General features: G+C 50.9%; 1 protein-coding gene across 1 annotated transcript in view; it reads right to left on the bottom strand.

The window, feature by feature from the left end:
- The window catches only part of KCNB2 (potassium voltage-gated channel subfamily B member 2), a 101447-nt gene extending 80709 nt beyond the window's left edge, over nt 1–20738 (bottom strand). Inside the window, exon 1 of the mRNA XM_061562331.1 lies at nt 20047–20738. Within this exon, the coding sequence (XP_061418315.1) occupies nt 20047–20712 (666 nt within the window). The 5' untranslated portion in view covers nt 20713–20738. The remainder of the gene's footprint in view (nt 1–20046) is intronic.
- Between the last annotated feature and the right edge of the window lie 239 nt (nt 20739–20977).

Here is a 20977-nt window from a genome sequence, read left to right as displayed (position 1 = left end):
TGACTTACACAACCTGGGTCGTTCATCAGACAGGGCGGAACACGGGTGCACAGCGCTTCTAAAGCGCCAGCTGTTATAGGCCGACCACTCCCCTCCTTCTCATTATCCTCCCCCTCCCACCTCATTGCACGTCTGTCAATCATCGGAGCTCGCAATCTTCCTCGCTCACGCGGCGCTGCCTACCCCACACCCCGAGCGTCTGACTCCTCTTCCGACATGAGAATTGTATTCTGCGTTTGTTTTTTTTCTTCACCGCTCACAGGCAGCAAAGTAATTTCACCCCGGAAATTAATCATTACATTGTACCATCATCATTAGCAGCAGCAGCAGCCATTATTTATCCACTGCTGGATGTGGGCTTCCCCTCCGTCAAGCCATAATCATCTCTGCAGTCCGTTCCCTCCTTTGACTGCCAATCTGGTATCAGTCTTGACCATGAGCCGCCGTTCCCTTCCTGGCCATGATGTGTGTCACGTCCCTCCTCACTCAAATTCGCTTGGGTCAACGTCGCACATTTAATTCACTTGCGTTCTCTTTGTCCCTTCTCTCGACGTTCTGTACTGTAATTTCCAAGTGCATTATACGATTGCGGTGTATACACTGTACTGATCGTTAGACTTGAAAATGCTGATGTTGGTCTTGTCATGCACAGAGCGTGATCTTGGCTCACTCGAATGTGCACGCTGTTTTATATTGCTCAATCTATAAACCCGAGACGTTTTGGGAGGATTACATCGGGGCTCTGCAGGGGCAGTAACACTCTGGCTAAGGATTTGCTTTGTCGGTTTAATCTTTGCCTGCCAGCTTTGGTCTGGCCGCGCTGCCTTCATCTGCGGGAGATATTCTCGTTGTGGAATAATGGCTCAATTAATTATTCTCCTTTTTTTCTCTTCCATTCGAGATTCAGCTGCGAGCGATTTAGCCGTTCAATTTAATTGCTTGAACGTTGTTGCTGATTTGCAGACTGGTCACCGGCATATTCCTCGTTGGGGTCCGTGGTGGGGAAAGTGCTCGTGGGCGGCAGTGTGCCGCAATGGTGACACTCGTGCCCCGCAGAAAGTAGCAACCCGAGTTCGATTCCCAACTCGGGAGCGTTTCTGTGTGGAGTTTGTATAGTCTCCTCCCCTGTTCCGCATGGGTTTCCTTGCAGATCTTCCGACGTCATGCCATTGTTTATTTAAAAAACCATGCACTGTAACTGGTATTGGCCAAACATCTCAATAATAACTAAAACAAATGTTGGGTTAGATCACGTAAATACAAGAGTGTCTCGTTAGCCCACCCGCAGCCCGACACAGCCAATTAGTAAGGTTTTTGTCACCTAAACAAAACGTGATAATTAGTTACCACTTGAGCAGACCGGTGTGCTGAAGAGTAAACCCACAACACGCTGTGTCGGGTCGTGGTGGATTAACGACACATTTACATTTACCCGATCTAACCCAAAAATAAACTCCTTTAAAAATGTTTTTTTAAACAACTGTTTTATTAACAACTTCGTTTAACTCACGGTCGAGAAGTACGTCAATACTCTTTGGTTCCTTCGGTAAAGTCACGTAGGTATAAAATAAAACAAATCACGACGTTTCGGGCGCAACACAAGCGTCCATCATCGCACGCGGCGCCTGCTTTTTGTGGGAGCCGATTCCACAGCTTAGGGACCACGGCGTTTTTGACCGATACAAATATATATAATAAGGCGTCCATACAAAATGTAAATTGCTTAAAAGTAGCTAATTAATTGATGAATTGATGCCGCTTTTGATACAGGCATGCATTGTCACCGGATCCGAGTACGTGTGCAAAATGTGAACTTGCTTGGACAACGGGAATTGGACACATTTTTAATTACAAGATTTGACCCGGACAAACAGCGGAATAAAGTTAAGTAAAACCGTTGAAAGCGCCCTTAATTAGCCCACGTGTAAGTAAGGACTTGTCCCTTGCGTTTTATTCGACGCGTGTGCGGCGATGGCGCAGCCATCGATCGAGGGTCGAATTCGAACCGCGTTGTGTGATCGGCATCGCGCTCGCTGAAGGTGTTGATGCCTTCAGGGAAGTCGCGTGCTGTATACGCAACTGCGCGCAATTCTGTCAGTCACCTATAACCGCTTTGCCGTTACTTATTGCCAATTATGGACTCAGAATATTGTCCTATCATCTCATAGAGTCCCTGGCACGTAATAATAAGCTACAGAGTGGCTGTGGGGGGTCACAAAATGCCGATTTATTACTATTCAACTTGAATGATCCGATCGAAATTAGGGATTTAGATCGGATCATTGGGGGGGGGGGGGGGGGGCGTGTCACCCCCTCCCCCCAATGGCTCCGCCAGTGGTTGTGATAATAACAATGATAATGCTGTCATGTGGTACACGGTTTGGATTCCGTAGCCGCGGTCAGTAGCCGCAATAGTCTTTGACTGTGCACTTTGTGCATTAGCTATCCACATAAGCGGTTGTGCTTTTGCTACGTTGTCCCCACCTGAAGAAGGACGCTTGTGTTGCGCCCGAAGCGTCGTGATTTAATTTAGTTCTTTTCATTTATTTTATTTTTTACCTACGTGACTTTACGAAAGCTTCAAATTTAGAACTATCCACATCTGCCGTGTTTTTTGTTTGTTTGCGGATCCGGGTGTCAATGAACCCATCCCATTTGTGTCATTTCAATGCCCATGCTCATGACACAAGCCAGGCGTAGACCGAGGCTGACTGAGCAATATAGCCCAGCCCCGTGTCAACCACGCCCCCGGCACATTCCCCAGCCGGTCACGTGAACCGCGGCAACGCGAGCACCCCCAGTAGCCAATCACGGTGAAGCACGTGCAGTTTGAACCAATCGGTGCGAAGGCAGGTGAGTAATGGACTCCGACCGAGGAGGGAATTGTCATCGAAGAATTGGGGGGGGGGGTGAGACGTTCGTCTGCAATGCGTAGGCGCCGACTTTGATGCTCAGGAATTAATAAGCCAAAGGCGCGAAGGGCTGCAACGTATTTTCAAAGGGCCGCACAATGACACCGCTCGTAATTCGCCATCTCGCTGCCGGCGTTTGAGTTGGAGCTCGCGCTCAGCCACTGCCAAGCGAGCGCCAAAAGCTCCACGTCGAATCGTTACATTCATCCAGAGGAAGCGTGCGGGGCGCGGGCGAGGGAGGGAGGCGTGATTGTACATCGCCCGTTTGTTAAATAACTAATGATGAACGTCCAGGGGGGCGTAACGACATTATCAGCTAAGGGGGTGCGCGGCAATCGGTCAGGTGGGGCGCCAATATTTGACTTGCACAGTCGCACCTCGGGGCTGTTATAAATCACGGCTCCTCTTGCCTCGTGGCATCGTTACGCTCACGGTCTCGGATATTTAACGCTGCAAGGGCGCTCCGTCGTCGCAAAAATAAATTGTTGTTCTTTTACACTTTTGTTCAAAACATATCTACGTATACGCTTCTGCTCATTGAATGTTTAGTTCTTTTAGGAAATGATAAAAAATGTACGTGTCATATTATTTATATGCTGATTGTCTGTTGCTGCTGTGTCCTAGGCCAGCGCTTTGAGATCCTTGATGAAAAGCACTATATAAATATAATTACTAGATGATAATAATAATAATTATCTTTCGGTGGTTGGCAAGGGGGGCCCAACTCGTAGATTTTGCCACTGGACAGGAATGGGGGGGCAAGGCACCCCCTGTCCCCACCCTCGTTACGCCACCGCGAGCGAGCGTTGTGTTCGCCGGTGGTGGTGGCGGTGGTGGTGGCGGTGCCTCCCGTACCGAGCCCGAATGAGTCACGCGCACTCTCCGTTGGCGTTGAAACGCAGCGACCGCAGCCGAGCGCACGAGGGGACCCGCCGGAGGAGGCGCACGCTGCGAGGAGCCGCCGAGAAACGAGCGTGACGGCAGCTGACAACAACCGCCATTCACCACTAAGTGGCGGTGCCGTCACAACGGCGCCTGTGCCAGGCGATGTGCACGTCGAGGCTACGTGAAGTGTCGAACGCCCGCTGGCAGGAGGTCAAGGGGCAGACTCCGGTGCCACGGGTCGACTGAGATGACTGGCCGATGCACCAATTGATAAAAGCACACACACGCACACACCTATAGCCTTAGACTGTTGGGGCAAGTGCTGTTCGCGGAGCACCTATGTTGGTCATCCACCTCAAGGCACCCCAACAGGGAACACGAGGGAGTGGGTGGCCAGCACCACGCCCGGCTCCCTTTGCATCTCGAGTGGCGATGTTTTGACACATCGCACCGGGTATTCATTGGCGGCTGAGTCGACCTAGGCGAGGCCCAGGACCGGTTTAGATCATGTGAGCGAGTAGCACCTATGCTGGCCAGCACGGCGCACACACACACGCTCGCATGCTGAGACACGCCTGCGCATCAACAGCAGGGAACATTACCGAGACGTGATCGTCTCATTTGTGTTCATAGTCAAAGGCGCAGCGTGCAGTGCATGCCACCATAATGAATGAAAAGCACGAGGAACTAAATAAATAAATAAAATGCGCACTGACTATGGCGAGTTTCCTCTTTGAAAATCCATTGTTAGGTAAATTGGTTCCCCCGGCTGACAAGCTAATGAATGATCTCTCTGGCGTAGCACATTGGGGACAGAAACTGGCGTGGCACATGGACCGGGCAGGGTGACACCGACAGTGACATTTCTGTGCAAGAAGCAGAGCAGAGTTGTGCGATCTCTTTTGCTCTTGCCAGCGAGGCTGGAATTAGCAAAGCCAGCGATGCCTGCAATTTGGAATGACTGCGCAGCTGGTCGGTATGTAAATTGTGACTTTAAATATGTAAATACATCCATATGTATATTTAGGTTCGGGGTTTTCCTCCCCATTACGTTCCGAGTGTGTATTCTATTGGCGTTCTGCAGCCGGCTGTGTGACCTCCCCCAGATCAGAGACCAGCCCTCGATAATTAAATCCACGGAACCAATTCTTGCAGTGACTTTAAGCCCCCTCTCTCTACGGCTACTGGAGACGTTTCCACACGCCCTGTCAACAGTGTTCTTTGCGAGCCAATCACAACCGTTCAGAGCTGTATCATACCAAATTAAATACCGAAACGACATTGTTATTTGTTTGTCGGTGGGACAGACTGGAACCGTCGTCTCGGCTGCACTCGAGAACTCTGTAACGGATGACGACTCCGCTGTCCGATTCACAAACACGGCGGTGGTGCACCACTCCGCTCCTGCACACGGCAAGGGATGCGCGTGCGTGCGTGTGTGTTGAGATGTTTTGAGCCAACTACCGCGTGTTTATTACAGACGTGGGGAGGAAACCGAAGTGCCCGGAGAGAAAGAGAGAAAAAAAAACCTTCGCGTGTGACAGGCGGGGGGTTAAAAACGAGGGTGCGTTGCAGGCTGGCGCACTTGCATGATGTGGGTAGCACGATGGCGTTGCGAGGGGATAGTGATGGGGCACGTGGTACAGAATCGCTAAGCGATGACGTAGCAAGGGGCTAGCAGTGGGCGCGTGGTGCAGAATCGTTAAGCGATGACGTAGCGAGAGAATAGCGGTGGACACCTGGTGCAGAATCGTTAAGCAATGACGTAGCAAGGGGCTAGCATTGGGGCACGTGGTGCAGAATCGTTAAGCAATGACGTAGCAAGGGGCTAGCAGTGAGCGCGTGGTGGAGAATCGCTGAGCAGATCGCGAAAGCCCCTCTCTCTCTCTCTGTCTCTCTGTGAAGCTTTAATTAAAACCGGTGGAATAGCGGGCTGCGAAATGGATACACAGTCGTCATTATTGCCGCTGTCACTCGACTCCTCGGTCACTGGAGCAGCTCGATTTTCGTGTGTTCCATGGCTTTTTTGCGAGAGAAACGCCATCCGCTCCGCACGTACAAATCAAGTGATACAAATAAAATCTCACGTAAACCAAATTCGTACGACAAAGGCGAAGATTTCCCCTCTACGGCCATGCAAACTGCTGGGGCAAGTACTGGCAGCGAGGGTCGCAACAAGCCGGAAACGCCACGAGGAAGGTGGCGTGGTCGGAACCGTGCCCTGGGCCCCGTTCAGTGTCACGCGACGCGAATGTTCACAGCCAGTAGCAGGTACACTCATTGAAGGCCGAGTCGACCTAGGGGAGATCCAGAGGCTGTCCTGATATTACTCGCGGCAGAGTGAGTCAACCACTTGTTGACTTCTGGTGCTCACGCAAACACACCGCATCGGTTACTCACTTCAGGCCGAGTTGACGTGTCACTTGACAACAGCTGTGGCCAGGAATCGAACCCAGGCTGCTGGAGATTGTCCAGCAGTGCACGAAGCATAGTTCCACCACTCTCCCACAACTCCACACAAACGATCTCGCAATCACGCGGTATGTACGCGTGTTGAATTTCTTTCGAACCGTATTGTTATTGTCAATTTGCTCGATAGCCCAGGAAAGCCTCGCTGAGTGTCACGGCTTGTTTCTCACAGCAGGGAGCGAGCGATGATTGCAAATGAGTAATTCGAGAGTATTGTTTTTTTTTTCAATTTGACGCCGCAACACAGCGGGGGCCGAAATCTTGCGAATGACGCCACGCCGTCTAGAACTTGCGTTGTGAATCAGACGGTGCGTATTCTCCTTTGGAGAGTACACACACCTGCAGGAATGACCGTGGTGGCCGCTCAACATCGAACCGCGAGCCTCCGCAACAGCCGGTCAACACGATTCCTGTTGGACCATTGAACCCGAGTTGACACTTGGAGACGACCACGGGAGGCTCATGCGGTGCAAGTGGCCACGAATGTTGGAGAGGGCTGGTCATGGGGCCCATATCCCAACGATTGCATCTCGTAAACGCTTACATACCATTCCATGAATACAAAGATAATGATCTCACGTATAGCCTGAACAGATTTTTAGGGCAAGAGCTGTTGGTCAGCACTTATGAAGACCGGCACGGTACACGAGGGGGCGAGTGGCCTGCACGTAACCCGGCCACCGTTGTCTCCCCAGTGGTGATGTTCACACACGTGCCAGGAACTCATTTGAGGCCGAGTCGACCTAATAGGAGGCCCAGGATAGGCTCAGATAATCGTCACTGGTGTTGGCCGTGAGCGGGAATCAAACTCGGGTCGCCAGGTTCATGGCGCAGCGCGCTAACAGCTACGACCCCCCCCCCCTCCCTGCACAAATACAAACACGCACGCACACGCAGACAAGACACACACGCAGTGAATTACACATAACGTGTGCTCACAAAGGGCAGTCAGGCAGCGCAGGCTGACACCCAGATGATCCACACTTGCGCGCTAAATGCCAACATAAATTTCCTCTGATTAGGCAAGTCAAAATTTACGACCGCATAGCAAAGGACGACACGGATTGTTCTACTCTGGTCAAGTTGGTCTTGAACAATGAGTGGGTTGTGGGTTCATCCGCAGGGTGGCAACGTGAACCCCGCTGCTACTGCATAAATCCCCCCCTCGATTGTACACGTGCTAATCGGAGGTGCGGGGAAAGGACTACAAACTATACACAAAAGCGGTTCTAAAGAAATGAGACTTAAAACGTTCGTGACTGCAGGAATTCATATTCTTTGGTTCTTTCGGTAAAGTCACGTTTTGCTTTTATTTTTTTCGTTTTCTATTTACGTGACTTTACCGAAAGAACCAAGAACACCTAAAGAAATGAGTTTGTCAATCGAGATGATTTAAAAGTGGCGTAGCTCCCAGCGGCTTCCTAATTTCCAAAAGGAAGAGCGCGTTCCAGACGGCCGCAGAAGCGCATCTGAAAGCGCCACGTGATGCGGTGATCGCCCGGTGAGCCAAACGCCGCTGCGAGGATGACCGATCACGGAGACCCGCGCCCTTGATTAGAAGGTGGAATGAAGTGAGGTGCGCTAATGACTCACGAGTTTTGTCGGCAATCATCCCGCCTCGCCGTGCCGCCGTGAAGGTGTACAGCACTCCGTACACTCTGCCTGCACTTTCAAAAATAATGTGGACGCGTAAACCCCCCCGCCCCCCCACACACACACACTTATTTCCAGCAGGCACAAGGGGGGGGGGTCTTCTGTTGCCATTCGGTGTTCATGCCCCAAGTTCAAGTTCATTTATTAGGTATAGCCCTGTGAGATATCGGCTCTTGAATCGGGTGCAACCGCAACATACAAAAAACTAAAACATGAACAAAAAAAACATCTTAATGTGATAATGTGACTGAGTGCAAACAGAAAATCCAAGAAAAGACAGCAAAATATTGCAGAAGAAAAACACCGTACACCAACGCAGGTTCAGGCATGAGGCAGGACGGAGACACGACGAGGGGTCCCCACATGAAACCCGACCTTGGCTGTGTGAGTGGGTTCAGTCTCACGAACACAGCCATATGCGCAGTCGGTCGCAAACGATGGATGATCAATGGGTTCCAATCCCCACTCTCGTTCTCTCCCTCCCTCTCTCTCTCTCTTCACCTTGTCCGAACGTGTACTGTCGCGCACTCGATGGTAGTCGCTCAATATTTAATCACTTTGTGACTCCTGGCAGATGGTATTGAGGCGATGGTCTCAGAGTTGTTCTCTTCATTAAATGTTTTTATAAATCCTTTACTTGCTTGCTTGCTTGCGCGCTTATGACCGTGCAAATCTTTCGGTCGTTTTTTAACCCACTTCCCGTGATCCAATCGAGCTGACATTTTGCACACACTCGTTGTGCATGACAATTTATTTTTGGGAAATTTTTTTTTCAAAATTTTCCACTTTTTAGAAAAAAAAAATATGTCATATTTAATTTAAAATACCAATGTGATAAAAATGAAACTCTTACTCAAGAAAAACAGAAATGAATAATAAAATAAAACCGATGCCATGCATATAAAGGATTTATAGTGAAAAACTTTGTTTTTACGGGTTAATTTTTTTTGTTTGTCCGCTGTTCAACCGTCGGGTCACGAACTCTCTCCCTCTCGCCCGCTCTCTCAAAAAACAAACCCCCCTCCCCCAAACTGGCATTGCACTGTTTTGTTGCGTTTCTCACTTGTGCTTTTTTTAGTTTTTTCTTGAATAACGGCCACTGACGGAGCAAGCGTCTCTAAGCAAATCAATAGCGGCATGAAAACGCTTAAATTATCGCCAGGGCACTTCAAAGAGAAATGTTTATTTGTGTATGTCTTGAGCACATTGAAGAACGGGACTGAGACCATCGTCCTAACTTTAAACCTGCGAACCGTTTTTAATTATAACCGTAGACACAAATCCGATACAGAGCTATTGGAACATGTCACTCACTTGTCAAAGCGTTGAGAGAGAGGAAAAAAAACTATCATGGCTCTAGCACCAAACGCCAGTCCTATATATGCGTACGCGCAATATATTTAAATGTAAATTTAGCGTTTGTTTTTACGCGAGACTTATTGCCCGTCAAATATTACGGAGTCGAAATACAAAAACAGCGTGTCGCCTCAGCTACGTAACGTCTCGGAAGACGAGGGCTAAAGGAACATAAGCCACTCTCCGTTAAATATTCATGCCTCCGCTCGGCGTTCACGTGCAGCCTAAATTTGACGCGGAATTTTTGCACCTCTTTTTTTTGGTTCACGACTCGGGGGGGGAGGGAGTAGGAGGAGTGGGGGGGAATTGGATTTTTCGAATTGGCAAAATGAAACAAATGGGCTTCCTCGGTGAACAATGTAATGATTGTGTCAAAAGTTACCGGAGTAGTTTAATTCCATTTAGACTCATTAGCTTGGTCTGTTCGGGGAAGTTAAGAATCATTCTGCAATAAGCCGGATTTATCAAACAGACGCAGACGCGCGCGCACACACACAAAGATCACCCATTTAGCCTTAAAGTCGGTTGGGGCAAGTGCTGTGAGCGAGAACCTCTTAAGGACAGCACGGCTCACGAAGGGGGCGCTGTGTCCAACAGAGCACCACACCCGACCCCCTTTAACCTCCAAGTGCTGATGTTTACACATTGCATCAGCTCTGGTACGGTTGAGTCGACCTAGGGGAGACCCAGGAGCGGTTTACTTGACATCTGTGAAAAAAGAACTTTAAAGCTCATCGGCTTCCTCCAGTGTAAATAAATATATTGATTCCGAGTTTAAACATCATGCGCCACTGATGTGAGCCGTGGTTCAGGAATCAAACTCAGGCCGACGGGCTCGCAGGGCTGCGTGCCGACCGTAGCCCCACACCGCTGCTCCCCATAACGTACGTGTAATTATTATACTGATAGGAACCTCCTGGTTCCACCAGCCCACAGGGGATTATTGTGTCCGTCTGTCCGTCGTGCATCCAAAAATGGGAAAGGTGGGGCTGGGTGGGGAGGGGTGGGTGGGAGGGGTTGGGGAGGAGCTGGTCACCTCGTGGTGACCTTATAAAACTCAACGTTTAACCTACTCACGCCGGCTTGTGCCCGCCCTCACAGTCGGGCATATTTGCGGAATACACGACGCCGCCGTTGACCCTGGCCATTGACCGAGCAACCCAACGTTCCTACCAGCTCCCTCTGCAGGAATGTGTTTGACTGTTTTTACTTCTGCCAACTCTCGCTCATCTGCGGGGAGGATTATCCAGCTCGCGGATCAACTAACGCTCATTTGCGCCCCTTTGGCGGGCGTCGTTTGTTCTATTTAGTGGCCGCTCCTCGCTCGTCGAGGGCCGGCGACTCGGAGCTCGAGTCAACCGCCGTGGTGTCGGCAAGCGAACCAAAGCGGTCTCCAAGCCGCGCAGCCCCGCGTCTTCAAACCCCGTCTGTGCGTGCTGTGTACACACGCTGAACCTCTTTCGCACCGTACGTAGCCAACAGCGCCAAATCGGAGGTGCAGGGGGGGGGGGGGGCAGGACAACAAGCTAAACATTTATCCTTTCTGGCAATGTTGCCAATATTTCCAGGAAGGCTAAAACCTATTGTTATTTTTCATCATTTTCAATATCGCCAGAAAGGTTAAAACCTATTCTCGTTCTTCATCATTTTTGATAATGGGAAAAAGGTCACATTGATACAAATTTCAATGAAGGTATAACAATAAACAGACATTCATAGCGTAGTTTTCTGCAGGCTTTGCAATATCCGAGTTGTGTCTGGGTCACTCCCTCCGCCCTTATTGCCCGAGAAAATCGAAAATTGATTGGAGCAGCAACGAGAGGAAAATCAGGTTTAAGTTCAAACGCGAGTGTACACAGAAGTGACAATCGCCCTCCTAACAAGCCGCCGCTTGTAAGGGCAGCAGCATTGATTAGCTCGCGCGGCCACGCCACAATGGTTACGCTTGCAGGGTGGCCGGACTGGGGATGCAATTGAGAAGAATCCATGCGTCATGACGATGATGACCATAATGATAATGACGATGACGATTATGGTGGTTATCCATGCCCCGATTGATCCGATCGGCGCGATGGCAGCGTGCTCCACTCGGCCACCGAAGCCGACGCCGACCGATGCCGCAGAAGCTTCAAAGACTGACCACGAAATCAGTATCGTTTATTTATATATTTAGTTATTTGTACGGGGTTGATGTTCCTAGGGTCAAAGGGCAAACACTGGTCGATAATCCTTTAAAGCCAGAGCAGATATTTTACTGGCTGGAGGGGGGGGGGGGGGGGGGGGTTCGGCTGTTGTCCTGACTTAAATCATTTAGGGGTGCCCCTGCCAGATACGGGGATGGGAGTGGGCGAGGTGGGCTAGTGGTGTCACGTGATTGATATGGACCGCGGTGCAAGGAATTAATTAAAGGGCCCCCCTGTCCAATGTCTCTGCTTATTCGTCGGCCACATCCTGGGCCCCTACAGCGGCCCACGGGGCCCCTGTGTGCAGTTGCACCGCCTGTACACTCGATCGATACGCCACTGCCGAAGCGATTCCTCTCCCGCCGTCCCAGAATCTCCTTTACTCTCTTTCTTCATACATCGGACATCAATTAATGCGTTATTTACTTAATATTTCGTGACTTGCTTACCCTTTTCTCAATGTCTGCACTCCTGTTGTTTGGTTTTGTTGTCGCATCGCTTGGCTTGTGTCACTCGCTGAGCCGCCCATGACTAGACATTTGTCGGAAAAAAAGAGCTTTACAGCTCACCGGATTCCTCCTGCAGCCTAAATACACATTCTGATTCTCTCCCGTGTCCATCCTCCCGTCTCTGCAACCCCACGCGCTGCCTGCCTCTCCGCGCGCGCCCACGCACGGCGTTGCGGCACGGGTCGTTGCCATGGGTCACCCCCATCACCCCCATCATCCCCTCCCGACACCCCCAGCTCTTGCGCATCGCACAGTGATGCAGCCGCTGTCAGGGAGAGGAGAGCCGTCGCCCGGCCAGAGGAGATGGGGGTGTGGGAGGGTGTGGGGGGGGGCAGAGGACATCAGCGACATCGCCATCAGCCCAGCCGGAATAATCTGCCCGCCGATTTGACGTCGGGATTGACGCCGGGGAACCAAAATGCGTGACGGATCATCGCTGGGATCAGCTTACCTGGGAAATAAAAAGCCCAGTTGCACCCTCCCCTCTCCCGGCCCCCGTGGTGACGCCACGGGGGCCACTCTCCGTGTGACCCGCACGGACGGAGGCGTGTAGAGCACTGCCCTGTCCACTCGCCGTCAGTGGCACGGCGACCGCTAATGGGTGATGGTGCAGGTGGTGTAGCTGAACCACGTGCAACACCTCGGAGAGAGCGAGGAAGAGACAGGGTCCCCCCCGCCCCCACTACCACCCACCCTCACCCCCCCCCCCTGGCCCGCACCACGAGCGATTCGATGAATCGTCGCACCAAGTCGATTCCAGCATTAATTATTTTTTTATCACCCCCCCCCCTCCCCGCCCATCTCGTTTGTACGGCAGTACAAGCTCCATCAACCTAAATATCCAACGAGCACATCATTTGCATATTGTTACGACCATCTGCCAATCCCCTGCCGCGTTACAGGTGACCCAACTCTGCTGTGTCAGTCATGCGAGTTTTTTTTATTATTTTGGAGGGGTTGGGGGGCATACTTCACCATTCCGTGTCGAGTTCATATAGTCTCTACAGTCTGCTCATCGTCCACGTGATGCGCCGTTGGGAGTCGAACTCAGGTTTGCAAGAGCGAGAGAGAGAGAGAGAGAAAGTTAGCGTTGCGTCGTTCTCCCATCGCGTTCAACCCACAGCCATAAATAAGTCACGCGGGGTAATTACTCTTTATCCCGGGACGCGGCCGAAGACCCATTGAGGGGATCTTTGCCTCTCCGGCAAATCACCAAGACTCTTTGTGCCATTGTTGCCCTTCGCTATAATGGAGGGTGTCTCTGTCAGGGCCGACCACATCGCTGAGAGGCAGCGGCGTGCGTGCGCATCGTGCTTACTCCAAGCGAACGCGTGCGTTGTTCTGCCGGTTGGAGAAGGCTGAGAGCAGGGGGGCATAGAGAGTACACCGCAGTACCGTACAACTACCCTATTGCTATTGCAGCAGTGCCCTCTGTTGCCTACCACAGAGCCCGGTCTACGCAGCCTAGAACTACCGGGTTATGGATGGTGGTCACCATGGGTGGAGCTTTGGAGGGAGCGGAAAATGCCCCCCAAAACTAGAAGCCTTTTTTTATTTTGAGCAGTTGACAAAAACATTAAACGATTAATTATTTGAACGCGCGTCTCCTAATGTGAGAGACAAAGCGAACCTCTGACCCCCCCTCCCCCGCCAAAAAATATATATATAGAAGTCACGCTCCGCCTGTGGTGGTCACCCATCCAAGCACTAACCAGGCTCAAGGCTGCATAGCTTCTGGCATCGGACAAAGTCGGATGCTTTGGCAACACGCTTGGTTGGGGCCGTGTGCACGTGCTGTGTTTCCTCATTAAAATGCATAGCTACATTTAAAATGTACAGGACAGTCAGTGGCATAGCGATAGAGTGTGTAGGCAGTGCAGTTGCACCAGGGGTAGTGTGCCGAGCGGTGTGGCTGGCTGTAATCCGGCAAAACAGCAAGTGTGGACGCCATCTATTCCATGCGTGTGGGATAGAGTGTTGTCCCCTCTCACAAACGTGGGTTTTCTAAAATGAATCACGAAAAAAAATAAACATTCCTGTATATTTAATGACAACTTCGTATCTGTCGCCTCGCCTGGTATGTAGGAGGTCGTGGGCTCGATCCCGATACCGATTCTGACCCATGGTCGCGTGGATTTTTCTCCGGGTCCTCCGTTTTTTCCCCTCCGCATTTAGAATCAACATCACGCGTTCAGAGCATTTATTTGGCTGCAATACATTTCCACGTGATGATAAGCCACTTTGTTGAGCTTACATGTGTGATAGCCCGGTCGCTTCTGAAAAATATATATATGACTCAGTGGGCCTTACCTGATCAAATAAATAATTGTTTAGTTAAAATGTTAGTTTCATATGCATCCTATCAAACACCCCCCCCCCCCCCTCACTCCACGAACCCACGACGTCACTATCAATTGCACAAAGTTCCGAGTGCGTGGAGCGAAACGTCGGACGTCGCGCGGGGCATCGAGCGGCACGACCCGAAAAGTAAATCGCAGAGATACAACACCAACCCCCCCCCCCCCCCCCACGTAGTGGAATCACTGAAACGACACTTCCTGACCGAGCCCACCTCCCCAACCAGGGCAACATTAATCTTCATTTGAAGCTTTCGTGACTGCCGGAATCCATACTCTTTGGTTCTTTCGGTAAATATTCTTAGGTTTTTTTCGCTAAAGTCACGTAGGTAGAAAATTAAAATTAATAGAAGTAAAATAAAAATAAAATAAAAATCACGACGTTTCGGAGGCAGCACAAGCTTCCGTCTTCAGGTGGAACCGTCACAGCACGATTGCTGTATCAAATAAGATAAATTCCAAGAAAACAGTATTTGTATATATACTGGTTGAGGGTGGGAGGAGCCAAGGTAGGCCCTGAATATTATTATTTTTGTGAGGTTCGGTGCGGCTGAAGCACGCTGTTAGGAATGAGCCTTTGTTGTGTAAACTAGGTGCAGATGATGTAAATGTGCGTGTAAAGTCACGTAGGTAGAAAATTAGTGCCAAATTCCACGACAAAGCTTTGCGGTCCTCTACATGAATTTCCTATCTACGTGACTTCACCGAAATAACCAGAGTAGAGCGCAACATCCTCGCAAACGCACCGGATGCTGGGATTGTCCATCCCTAATCCAATTACACGGCTGCTTCGTGATCCGCGTGTTCCATTCTCGTGCCTAAATTACACCATTAAGCAATCTTAAATGACGCGCGATTAAGATCTCGCCGAGTAATCTCGATTAACAAAATCTGCACGAGGGTTCGTCCGTGAGAGCAAGAGTGTGTATATATATCTAAGGTTTTTGTTGTTGTATATTTGACTACAATCGTACCGTGGTTGAACGTGTCCGAGCTCACGGGATCTTGAGATCGGGCTTGGTTATTGCTGGAATGGATGGCCACCGGTGCATACTAAACTAAACGATTTTTTAAATTTATTTTACCAGGTTAAGGACCACTGAACTATGCAGCTCTTTCTTTTTTTTAGAAGAGACTTGGCCACGAATGATATCCCAACGAAGTGGCTGATCATGTGGACATTGCAAGCTGCCAAATACTCTAAACGCGTGTTTCTCAATGTGGAGGAAAAATCCACGCGACCATGGGGAGAGATACATGCAACCTTCAAATATACAGCAGGCGTCAGGGCCGGGACCGAACCCACGATCTCCTGCAGGTGTTATCGGTTTGGGGCTGTCAAGTGCCAGGACATGGCAGCATAGCAATGGTCGACAGATAGAATTGATCATCATCATCAATAATAAAATAATAATTTTCAATTTAGATTTAAAGCTTACTGTGTTTTCACATCTGATGATGATTGCTTGTGTTGCAGTCCAAACGTCGTGAGAATTTTATTGTTTTATATTTTTATTATTTTATTGTTTCCCTTCTACGTGACTTTACTGAAAGAACCAATAATATATAATAATAATTTTCAACTTGTAACGCACTGCACAGTATTTGCTCGCTCTCAATGGGAGAGGCAAAACAACCCAGAGGCGCGAGGAACCAAAGGCGAGCGGGGAAGGTCGCCAGCCGGGCGGTGAGCCAGTGCCAAATTCCACCTCAAAGCTTTGCGGTCCTCTACATGTTAAGGTGTCATCAGTCATTTGGGAGGTAACCAGAGCACCCGGAGACAACCCACGATGGGGGGGTCACTACTTTTTAGCATGCAGAGGGAACAGGCGAGGTTCACATTCGTTGTAGCGCCCCTTGTTGGCGAGCCAGGGACTGGCTCTTTGCTCGACGCCCACGGGAAGATAGTCTCACAACATTTGTGCGATCCGTCAACCCTCGCCTCCACAGTGCTGGATTATGGGGCCTGCACAGCCACCAACCACCCACCCACCTAATCGGCCTCTCTACGCAGACCAGGGACACGCCTTTTAATATATACACTGCCAATCAAACCGAATAATAATAATAACAATGGATTTTCCAAAGTGGAAAAAAGAATGCCACATTTACGGACGACGTTTAAGATGACGGGAAGCTGTGCAGTCACAGGTGGCCCAGGCTGACATCATCAACTCGCTGCACTTGAGAGGCTGGATCACGAGCAGCGGCTGAAACCACCGATTCGAACCAAAGATTAATAACGGCCATGACGGACAAAAGTCATGGCCATCATGAATCCCATGTGTGTGTCGGAGAGAAAAAGGGAGAAATACGCCCAGCCTCAGAACACCATACTTGAACGGTCTTCACTTGTTAGCACTAACCAGATCCAGTCAATTACAATACCGTCACCTCTGCTGGGAGCGCAGAGGCCCTCATTGAGAGCTCACGTTTGTTAATGTAGTCCATTACTTCATCAAGACCACACACTCCCCCGGCCAGTGATTTATTACACGAACAATGCTGATACAAAAGACAAAGAAAGACCCCCGTATAGCCTCAACAGACTGTTGGGGCAAGTGCTGTTAGCGAGCACCTATTAAGACCGGCACGGTACACGAGGGGGTGGGTATCCAGCAGCACGCCCGGCCACCTTTGTCTGAGTCGACCTAGGAAAGGCACAAGAACCGGTTCAGGTAATCGTAATTGGTGTTGGCCGTGAGCGGGAATCGAACTCGAATAACCGGGCTCGTAGCCCAGAGTGCTAACCGCTACACCACCGCTCTCCACACACACACGCACGAACGTTCACACATATTCACGTACACAACACGCACACACGCGTAACAGCGAGACGCAGGCAAAGAGAGGAGGAGAGAACGGAAGCCGCCGTACTCTGCGAGAAATACACCCGGGATGACACCGACCCTAATGAATGGAACGGCACTTCGGGGAGAGATGCATCGTGGGTTCAGATGATACTGGGTCTTTGGATGCCTCTTGGGAGTAACGCAATTACAGGGCTACTTGCGACACACCATTGCGACATGCTACCAGCATCGGGGATGTCAACGCAAGCGTGGCTTGTGAGTGTGCATGGTGTCAGGCGCAGCTATTATAAAAATTTGAAATATTTTTTCTTACTTTTGCAACTGCCTCTGTGTGTTGCTTATGTCCAGTGCTGCGGAATTTGTAGCGCACGTGGAGGGCGGGGTAATCGCATGCCAGCAGCAACCGGCGTTAATGATTTCCCCAAGGTCTGCGGTCCTATCGTTGGATCTGTGGTGTCAGTGTGAATGCGGTACATGCCGGTCATGTGCTCGGGAGAGTTTCACCGAGTCTCAAAATGTCTTCAGGAGGGTCCTCTGGACTGATGTTTCCAGACTGCGACCGATATTTATACAAGACTGAGTCGACCTAGGGGAGGCCCAGGACCGGTTCAAATGTCGCTTGCCACCTGACATTCGTCGTGTCCAGGGAATCCAACTCAGGTCATCGGATTCGTAGCACGGTTAGCGCTAATCGCTGCGCCACCATTCTCCCCACTAACAAACAACAAACACACAAGCATACACACTTACACTCATTGCTTTATGAACAGCTTTTTTTTCATAAAGGTTTTGGGGTTAGATCGCGTTATTTATAAATGTGTCGCAACCCTCCACCACTCGACACGGCCAATCAGTAAAGCCCGTGTCACGTTGACAAAACACCAATAAATCATCTCTTTTTTCTGTTTAGTTTGTTGTCCATCCCCCGCACTTCTGATTAGTACGGTTGGCTACGTACGGTGCGAAAGAAGCTCAACACACACACACGCGAATTCTAAATTACATTTATTCACCTTTAGTGACATTTATCTTCAGAAATTCAGAGGGCCTTGTAGTTGGGGCGCACGAACCACTCACGCTTGTCGCGTTCTACTCGAAAATGTGCCACGAAATCCGTCGACTGCACAGACCCCACTCTCTGTACGCGTCTAGTACGAGCCACTGATTAATGAGCGCAGCGCATCGCGTCCTCACCTCCACGGCACGTCCATCAATCACACCCGGCACGTTACGTAACATCCGACACATTTAGCCGGCGCTCATGGTGGCAGCAGCCCGCCTGAAATCCCTGGCGGCTCAACACTCGCCACAGTTTTCTTTTACCAGACTGATAATTGGATTAAATAAAAAAAAATGTGACTTACGTTTACATTTTGCGGCGTGGTTTTTTTTGTTGCGAAACCACGGGGACGTGAAATACAAGTTTTTCTCGCTCTAGGCGCATTCGCTTTGTGCCATTTGTGTTCAGGTACAGAACCCAAGACCGATTCAGTAACATTCGCCCCCACTGTTAGCCATGGCGGGGAGTCGAACTTACAGATTAATGTGATCGCAGCACAGCCGACTGACCACTGTTCCAACTCTCCCCCACCCCCCCAACCTTCCCCCACCACAAATAATTATCATTCATATTTTTTGAGTGAAATTAGTGTACGGTGAAAGTGAGGATGGGGAAACGTGTTACATTAGCGTAGGTGGAGCAATGGGTTCTCTCTCTCTCTCACACATACACACGTCTAATTGTAAACTCGCCTAAGAGGAGCGTGTCTGTTGCATCTGTTGCATCCACTCACGAACTCCCGCGTTCTTACCAAGTGGGCGTTTGTTAAGATCCAGTCCCCGCGTAGGAAAGGCGTGTTACGAGCGCTTTGAGATTCGAAGTGGGCCACTTTTGAGCGGGCTGCCCACTGATGTTAGGCCCCACGTAACATCATCATACCAATCATCGTCATCATACCCATTATCATCATCGCCATCATACCCATCACCAGATCCAGACTTTCACGGCACAACGCTATCAGTGGGGAGAGCAGCCACATCACACCCATCATCATAAAGCATACTAACGGTCATCATCATCATCATACCCATCACCATATCCTGACCCTCACGGCACAACTCCATGGGTTGTTTTTTCAAGTGAGTGTAAGAGCAGTTCTTGTGGGAAATGAGTTGTTGTAGCCACTGGGAATTCTGGCAGAGGAAAGGAAGCGATGGCGATGTGTGGTGACCTCAATAACGTCAACTTGATTGGCTCTCCGAACATTGCGGGGAGGGTGCACCCAGCACCCCCAACTCCACCGCCCCCCCCCCCAATATGACCACCACTGCAGAGGTGCAATCGTCAGCACCCTGGAGCTGCAACTCAGAGGTAGGCCGGTTCGATTCCATCTCCTGGCGCGGCAGTTGAAAAAATGGCACATTTATTCAATCCACCCACTCTCCCGCCCCCCCCTCCCCACACAGCACATCGCCTCTGGATACGTGGGTACAACACCACAGCCGGTCAATCAGCAGGCCACGTGTGATGCGATAAAGCGTAGGTAACTGACGTAACCTCCAAGACGTCCGGTCAGCGTGGCAGGGTTAGCGAGCTGCGCTATGAACCTGGCGACCCGGGCTCGATTCCCGCTCACGGTCAACACCAGCGATGATGATCTTAACCGGTCCTGGGCCTCCCCCTAGGTCGACTCGGCATCAAATGAATACCTGGTGCGATGCGTAAAACATTCGCCACGGGGGATACAAAGGCGGCCAGGCGTGGTGCTGGCCACAAAACCCTCCGCTAATGTGGCTATCTCGGGCTCCCTCCAGTGGAAGCCCTTGAGCGAAGCAATTGAAGGGCTGCGCCATAGCTCATTTGGTATGTATCTACGTGCGCCTGTACCTCCCAAAACTCGCGTCCTCACCTTGGCCGCCACGGACGAGTTTGGCTTCTCGAGGAGGTCCCAGAGCCTCTTGCGCTTTTCCGCGCAGCACGCGCCGTCAAACACCTCGGCATCCATCTCGCGCGCCGTGTCCGCCTCGCGCCGCAGCTCCTCGTTCATCTGCTCCTTCTTCTGGTGGTACCGCGCCTGGCAGCACGACTCCAGGTAGATCTCGTCCACGCCCCAGTAGTCGAGCTCCTGGCTGAAGGAGAGGGCGCACATCTCCTCCATCATGTGCAGCTTGCCCGTGCGGTAGAAGTTGAGGATGGACGTGAACGCGCCCGGGTGACGGTCGAAGAAGTACTCGTTCTCCCCGGGGCTGTGATCGTCGCAGAGGGCCGCCGCCTCTCCATCGACGCTTGCGTCCCTCAGCTTCCCGAGCCTGGTCCGCGGAAGTCTCTCCAGGGTCCGCCACAGCACCTCGTGGCACACGCCGCCCACGTTGAGGCGCACGCGGCGACTCAGCGGCTCTCGTGCGGCAGAGGGGGCCTCTTCTGCCGGTGATCTCGTAGCGTCTTCTCCACCACCTCCTCCTCCTTCTCCGGTGGGAGCGTTCACCGTGTCCGGGTGACTCCCGTCAAGCCCCTCCGGGAGGGGCTGCTTGGGAGGAGACCCACCGAGGGATGTGGTGGAGCCACGGGTTTCCATTCTGGTGTTTGTGATGATGACACCTTCTCCTCTCCTGCTCCTGGTGCCTCGTGTCCTCCTTCCTGTATTCCCTCTGCGCTCCTCTCCCTCCCTCCCCTCCTGTTCCCTGTGTTCCTGCTCTCTTTGATCTTCCTTCCTTTTGCTACCTCTTGGCTTCCTCCTCCTCTCTCCTCCTCCCCTACATCAAGTCCCTCGTGAGCAAGATCTAAGAGGTCAATGAAACACAGCGAGGGTCATTCGCGGACGCGATTTGCTTGGACGCACA

Source organism: Lethenteron reissneri, chromosome 29 (assembly GCF_015708825.2).
Source record: "Lethenteron reissneri isolate LAM-NWPU_2019-01 chromosome 29, ASM1570882v1, whole genome shotgun sequence".
Classification (NCBI taxonomy): domain Eukaryota; kingdom Metazoa; phylum Chordata; class Hyperoartia; order Petromyzontiformes; family Petromyzontidae; genus Lethenteron; species Lethenteron reissneri.
Note: the sequence above shows the minus strand (reverse complement) of the source record. Positions and strands in the feature narration are given on the sequence as shown.